Source organism: Balaenoptera acutorostrata, chromosome X, assembly GCF_949987535.1.
Source record: "Balaenoptera acutorostrata chromosome X, mBalAcu1.1, whole genome shotgun sequence".
Taxonomy (NCBI): domain Eukaryota; kingdom Metazoa; phylum Chordata; class Mammalia; order Artiodactyla; family Balaenopteridae; genus Balaenoptera; species Balaenoptera acutorostrata.
The window spans coordinates 99,014,086-99,021,699 of NC_080085.1; the positions used below are offsets into that span (position 1 = coordinate 99,014,086).

Below are 7,614 nucleotides of genomic sequence, written 5' to 3' on the forward strand. Positions count from 1 at the left end.
ATAGAAGTAGTAAAGAAGTCTTTGTCAGACATGATCATTTGTTTTGCCTTGCCAAAAAAAAAATCACTGAATTTATGGGGCTTAAGGAAGAAAGGAAGATAGTGGATAGAAAGTCAAAAACTGGTGATACCAATGCCTGCTGGACTTTCCCTCAAGCTCAGACCACTTCTACGGAGATCCCATCCCCCTGCTTGCTTACTCAGCTTCCTCCCATTTTGATCAGATTTTCATGGCTAGATTCCAGGTCTTATTTTTCTTGTCACAATTTTAACCTCAGGCTACTACTGGTAGGGATTCTTTTGCTTGTCCTTCCCCTAGCCCTTTATCATCTTAGTGTATCCATCAACACAGATTTACATAAGGCCCATGGAACCAGCCCTGTGCAAGGTATTGTGGGAGTTTAAAGGAAAGAGGCTTCCTCCAGGAGGGAACATAAAATCATGTGTCTTTCCACAGTTCAGGGCATGGAGAAGTTAGTAAGGGTCTGAGTAGTCAGAGGAGGCTGCATCGAGGAGGCTGAACTTAAGCTGAGCATAGGAAGAAGAGGGCTTTTAGGTGAGGGGAGAAAGAGATTAAAAGCAGGAGTGGGCATGATTACATGTTCTGAAGTGCAGGTAGGGGCTTGGCTTCCTTATATGTAAAATGCAAATAATCATACCTACTTCATAAGACTACTGTGAGGATCATACGGTCTAGGAGAGAGGTAACAAACGCATGTTCAGCATGTTGCAGTTATCCCTCCAGCCCCCATGGCAGACATTGACAATCCTTCACAACATTCTACCAGTGAGGCCAGTTACAGGTCCAGAATCCTCTTACATACAGCTCCAGGCAGCCAGTACCAATCAGAGTATGTAAGCTGGCATAAATTAGATACTCAAGAAATCACAAGTGTTATTACCAAAGACGTACAAAAATGTTGGATACAACTGAAGGAAAACAGGACTTGTCTTTCCTATTCTTACCAAAAACAAATGAAAATCTCTGCATTTACAGTGTGTCAGAGGCCTGCCATGTCATCAGCACTTGCAGGTCTGAAATGAAACTTAGACCCAATCCTGCTACAAAGGTTATCTGCCATATGTTATAACATCTCTTATAGCTGTAAGTAGCAGCACACTTGATCTTGAGGAGTTGACACACCTCCAAAACATGACTACTTTCCCTGAAGTCTTCACTTCACCACCCATATAACGTTGGTACCCCTCAGGGCCTGAATCAAGTTGGCAAGTACAGCAAAGAAGCAATAGAGTCTATCTTTGGGGTTTTTCCTTGACTCCATGTAATACTCTGTGTTCAACCCTAGTGCTATGATGTCTACCTAATGGCAGATCACCTTGCCTTCCATCCAGTGTCCAGATCCTTGCCTTCCTAGAAAAACTCTCCCATTCCTTCTAGGCATTTTTCTTTATTGGATTGAGAGAAAAGAACAGTGCAAATGGGTCGTGTATTGCTGGGATGATGTTATCGGTCATGATTCTGGCTGGTGACTGAGCAGAATCATTCAGACATGTGTTGTGGTTGCCAGCAGAGACAGTAGGCAAAGGAGAGAAGGTAGGTGAAGGAGGAGACTGAGAAACGTGACCTTAGGAGGAATGTTCAATAGACCCATGGAGCAGGAAGGCTGATATGGCTCCTTAATAGAGTTGTGCACATTCGAAAGGAAAACTGGGAAACTGACAGGGAATACTTGTAGATAGTGTTCATGACATGCTGAACTTCATAAGCAGCTAGGCCATGGGTCCAGCTGAGCCAGAAGGAAGGTTGACGCTTAAAGGAAGTTATGAGGTCTGAGTCATAGCAATAGGCATATTGATCCCAGCTGGGCTGCTCTGTCTGATATGGGGATAAGAGAACGATTTTTCTACTTCATTCACAGGCAGAGCAGAACAGAATAGTACATAACTCCCAGCAGGAACTACAGAGTCCTGAAAGCAGGGTCAACTCAATTGCTACTCTCTCTCTTGCCTCTGAGCCAGCTACATCTCACATGCCTGAGCCAGGTCTGCACTAGCCCACTGTTTAGAGGTGACCATGCAGCCTCAAGCAGAGTCTAGGAAGGAAGCAATCTACATATCACACACTTCAGGGGCCACTTTTGGAGTCAAATATTTACTACTTTCAAAAACGTAGATAGTGCCGAAGCAGAAAGGGCCTTTTGAGATTACTCAGCCTACAGTTTTTTGAAAGTGTTGCTGGGGAAACTTCTGCATCAGCATCACTGACAGAGCTTGATTAAAATGCAAATTATCTGGCCTCATCCCAGACCCACTGAATCACACTGTCTAGGGGTGAGGCCCAAAAATCTGTATGTTAAAATTCCAGAGGATTCTGAAGTATCCTGAAATTTGAGAACCTCTGACAAACACAGGAGTTTTGTGTGGGCAGTCGCCCAATCTTCCCAAGGTAAAATCTGAAGACTTCTTAACACAGAATAATTTGGGGTGCCTATAAAAAATTCATATTCCTAGGTCTCCTGCTAACCTTCCTGAATCAGAATTTCTTATCTTAATAAACTTCAAGAAACCCAATCCCTTCATTATACAGATACAGAAACTGACCCAGAGAGAGGAAGTGACTTGCCCAAGGTTGTCAGTATAGATAGTGGCAGAGCTGGGGTCACACCCAAGTCTTCAGACAAGTTCAAACAGTATTCCCCTGTGGTCACCTTATGAGGGTTATTTATCTATCAGCTTAGCTCCTATGACCACAGCATTCCTTAGAAGATCTGGAGAACAAGAGTAAAAATGCAACTGCTTTGGGTAGTTGCATGACCCTAGTTCAATCTTCTCCAATGAGTTATGTAGAACAGCTTGAAAATAAAACAGTGTAAGGTCACAAAGCTCTCTTACAAGCAGCAGGATACTACAGGCCCTTCTCCAAATGGGGTCTTAGGGGACTCCAGAGTGGAGTAGTTTTATATCTGGGGAAACTCTTAACTATGGCTTTGGTTCAAACTGAACACAAACATCAAAGTGGCCTGCAATAGTTTACTAAACCTATTTTTGTGTTGTTGTTTTTGTAGTTGAAACACATACTGATTAAGGAAAAGCTTAAGCATATGCAGTTTTCTGTCAGACCTGGTCCAAGCTCACTAGTCTGATCCCTCAAGCCTGTGCATTTGAGTTATGAGCTCTGTCTCTACTTCGTCTCCGAAAGACTGTGGTCTGGAACTCCTCCAGACTGTCAACTCTGCCCGCAGGATCTGCTGGAACAATCCAATAGAAGGCCATTGACCTCTAAAAGGAGAGCAATTTCCAAAATGATAAGGCAAGGTAGATTTTCTTTGAGGGATTAAGCAACTGCCATTGACAACAGTGCCATTGTATGATTTGCATTTGGGCTAATGCTTATAATTTTAGCAAGTGTTTCACCAGTGCTACATAATTAGAAAAATTAAATGATCTGCCACTTTGAATACATAATTCTGTAAAGAAACTGGAGACCTCTACACATATTCTGGAACTTCTGAGAGTGGAGTCAAATGGCAGAAAGCAGGGACAGAGAAGGAAAAGTTATAATTGCACCCCCTAAAAAAGAGTTTGGTAGAGGTCCACAAACCCTTACCTTCAATTCTGAAATCAAAAAGCTCTGTACAACAGAAGCTTTTTTTTTTTTTAATTTGGTGCCAGAACTTATTTGGCAGAAAAACCTGACCTGAACTGACATGAACTTAGTCTTTATCTCTTTTAGCATGAATATTCAGACATTTTTTTCCTGCAGAAATGTTAATGGCTTAATTATGGGATGTTTTCCCAGACATTACTGGGAGTGTTATGTAATAAACAGTACATACTCTATGTTACTTTTCTAAAATCTGAAAATAATTTAAATTCTAAAACACAGACTGTGGACCTAGAATAATGATAGCTAACATTTATGGAGCATTTGCCATCTGCATGAAGCTGTGCTAATCTCTTTTCATCTCCTTTCATCTTCATGACACCAAGAGGCACGTATTAATATCATCTCCATTTTAAAGTTTGGAACTGATTCTCACAGAGGTTAAATAACTTGTCCAGAGTCACACGACTTTTGGCCAAGCCAGGGTTTGGACCCAGGTCAGTCTGACTCTAGAACCTACACGCTGAACTCTTGCTCTCTACTACCTGGGAGAGATGAGCAGTTGTTAAGAACAGTGTGGGCAATTTGTGGCTTTATTGGAGGTAGAATAGGCTACCACCTATTCTACATCATTTGAGGGTCAACCTCCTACCCCCAAATATGTCTCCTCCCCATCCCTACTTCTCTGAGATGCTACTAATATGGCTTTATTCCATGATATTTGTATGGATGGCTTTTCTCACAAGGACCACCATCATCAGAAATCTGCCAGCCAACTTGTACAGGTTCCTGGCATCCACTCCAGACTTACTGAATCAGAATTGCTAGAGATTGGGACCAAGTGGATTTTTATACACATTAAAGTTTGAGGAAACAAAAATGAATGCCCTGGGAAAGGTCAATCATTAACACTCAATAATTAACATATTAGCTATCAGTTGACACCTAGCTGGGTTGACAGGAATAAACTCATGGATGGGCACCTGTAAAGTGAAAGATGTCTGAAAGGTAAATAGTAGACTAGATGGGTGAGATATGGAAAGGAAGAATGAAAGGAGGTATGACAGTATCTTTCTACTTTGGCGTTACGCACTGAGGGTAGAGCCTCACCACTGGCATTGTTCAGCTGCACTGGAACAATCTTGGAAGCAAGTCTCTCATTTTTTTGTTGCTACTCAGAGCACCTATCTATTGTCTCATAGATACTCACAGCAACCCTTTGAGGTAGACAAGACAGTCATCCTCATTAGATAAAAAGAAATTGAGAAGCAAATGAGTTCTTCAAATCATCCAACCGATAGTGTTTAGGCAAGTTTCTGGCCCCCCATCTTACACTAATTCATTCTTCCAATAATTTCTTCCATAGGTTTCGAGAAGAGGTGCCATCAAATAGAACCTAGGGAATCAAATCTTGCTTTCAGTGATACACATTTTTTTTCCCCACTGATGGCCAATTTAAATACATTTAAATACTACACAAGGAAAGGACAGTGAGAGGAATTACATAGCAGAATAGTTCAACCAATATACGATATGTTTGGGGTTTGTTTTAAACTTTTACTGGTTGCTATATTCTTGTTATCAATGCAGGGAAGACTGCTGAACATTTTGATCTTTATAATTTAGGAATATTCTGTTCTTCTTTGCTAGGTTCTCAATCTCACCTCTTCATCTTGCCTGTGATGTCTTAATCATGTCCATGGCAACCAAATGTGACCTCAGACACAGACTAGAAAGCCAGAAAAAATGGATTAACTACCACCATAGCAATCGGATCCTCACAGCACTGCAGGCTATGATTGGAGCCCTGAGGGTCAAGTCCAACCAGTGAGTATTCCAGTTCTGGCTAAGTGCTCTCTAGAGCAGCACATCTCACACTTCAATGCACATTCGAATCACCTGGAGAATCTTGTTAAAATGGAACACTGATTCAGTAGGTCTGGGGTGGGACCTTAGAGTCTGCATTTCCAACAACCTCCCTGGTGATGCCAAAACTGCTGGTTCCCTGATCGCGTTTGGAGTAGCAAGGGGCAAGAACCATCATTATGCCCAAGTAGTGTAAGCAAATGAGCACATTTGTAGTCCTGGAGGAAGTGCTGTTTTGGACAGCAGTTCTTATGAACAGGCCAGCTCTCATATTAACTAGTTGTATGACCTTGGACAAACATTTTTACTTCTCTAGGTCTCTGTTTTCTCATCTGTGAAATTACAAATTTGGCCTGGATGATTTCTATGATCACTTTGGATTGTAAAATTCTTTGATTCTCTGATAAAGAAAGATACTTTAGAATCAAAAGCTTAGTCTGAGAGCAAATTGCCTCCATATTACCAAGAAGGGGAGTGGGGAGAGAAATCTACTGTAACTTTTGTATTTATCTTCTTAATTCCAAATCTTCTATGTGTCCTAAGGTAATTTATTTCTTCTGAATGTGCAGAACATTGGCATTCTCCATGAAGAAGAGGCAACACTGAGTAGTGGACAACAGTTTTTGGCATTTCTCAGCTCTCAGCATACCCTTGTGACTTCTTCATAGCTAACAGATTTGGCTACTTGCTCATGACACCGTCTCTCTGATCACAGAGCAAAACCACTGTCTGCCCATTGGTATCCAATATTGGTACTCAATTCTGCTTAGTCTCACTTGATTCCGGAAGATACAGTAGAGAATTACACAGAATCACCACCTACCAGAGTGCTCTGTTGAAGCAATATGAGAACTTTGTTCTTGAGTTACAGCAGTCATTTGGTGAGCCCACAAAACAGGAAATGAACCCCTTGGTGAATGCTAAGGTTGACAAAAGGGACAACTTCTCTCAGCAGGATGCCACTACTTTCCATCTCCTTGCTCAAAATCTGAGATATAATGAAACCAATCAGAGTGATCACTTCCAAGAGGAACTAGCTGACTCCATTCAGGCTGAAGTAAGTGGCACAGATCTGATGGACAATCTCCCAGACCTTATCACTCAGTGTATTCAGTTGGATAAGCAACGTAGTGACAGGCCAGAGCTCCTGCAGTCAGAGGCCCAGATCCCAGTGTTGGCTTCCCTGATCCGCCACCAAGCCCTCTCCAACCCCACAGGTCCACCACCCAAGGAAGACCCTATACAGCTTCGAGGAAGCCAGCCGCCTCTCACTCCAGCCAAACGAGCCCGCCAGCAAGAAACTCAGTCATGCCTCTACTGCAGCCAGGCTGGTCACTTCACAAGAGATTGCCTTGCCAAACGTTCTCGAGCCCCAGCAAGGATAAATAACCCAGCTCACCAGTAAGAGGAGCCCAGGCAGGTCGCATTGTAAACTTATATCCCTCTCACCTCCAGCCTCATTGATTTATATCCTGCATTAACATTTAAAATACAGATGGGGAACGGGGATACCACTTTACAGTCATGAACTCCTATGCTTCTGAGAATTTAAACAACCAGATCTTGTTCATTTGGTGACCCATCACCAAACTTGATAAAGCAATGATGAAAACAATTCCCAGGCACTTTCTACAGTTGGGACTAATTTCCCAAGTGTACTGAAAGCCTGCAGGCAAAACTCTGCTCAGTCTGACCCAATGGAAACCACCCTGGCAATACATTGGGAACTCCAACCCCACCAATAGGTGATAGATACCTGGGTTGAGTTTGTTGGCCCAAGGCCTTCACTCTTACTCTCACTGGTCTGTATCCTAGTCCCCTGTTGGTTTAGGACTCTTGGCTGAAGTCCCAGTTGCATTTCCATATCCTACTAACATTCTCCTACTAGAGGCTGAATCCTGCTCCACCTATTGACTAGAGTCCAGTTTAACACAAACCAACCTTCATGGAAACACAGCTATGCCACCTTTTCATACAGCTATATATTTTGCTACTATTTAAAGACGGCTGCTTGCTCAAAAGTAATCTCTTGGCTATTGACAAACTAGATGGTATGGTCCTTTGAGCAGTCTGCTTGGAACTTTGGGTCCACTTCTTTGAGAGTTAGCCCTTCAGACAGGTATATGTTTTTAGCCAAGTTTTTAGTTTAAGCCCTAGCTTACTCCCCTTTTCTCCAACAACCTA

At 42.4% G+C, this 7,614-nt stretch overlaps 1 protein-coding gene across 1 annotated transcript; it reads left to right on the top strand.

Moving 5' to 3' along the window:
- The first annotated feature begins 749 nt into the window (after positions 1–749).
- Positions 750–6,835, top strand: RTL4 (retrotransposon Gag like 4). Its single transcript, XM_007185460.2, has 3 exons — positions 750–850; positions 5,215–5,391; positions 6,220–6,835. The coding sequence occupies exons 1-3, from the start codon at positions 750–752 to the stop codon at positions 6,833–6,835; spliced, it is 894 nt and encodes a 297-aa protein (XP_007185522.2).
- The last annotated feature ends 779 nt before the right edge of the window (positions 6,836–7,614 follow it).

Excerpts from the sequence above, each read along its gene's own strand:
- RTL4 (XM_007185460.2), top strand. The coding sequence starts at position 750 with ATGGCAGACATTGACAATCCTTCACAACATTCTACCAGTGAGGCCAGT. Across the intron at positions 851-5,214 it reads GGCAGCCAGTACCAATCAGA|GTTCTCAATCTCACCTCTTC; the intron begins GTATGTAAGCTG and ends CTTCTTTGCTAG. Across the intron at positions 5,392-6,219 it reads CTGAGGGTCAAGTCCAACCA|ATACAGTAGAGAATTACACA; the intron begins GTGAGTATTCCA and ends TGATTCCGGAAG.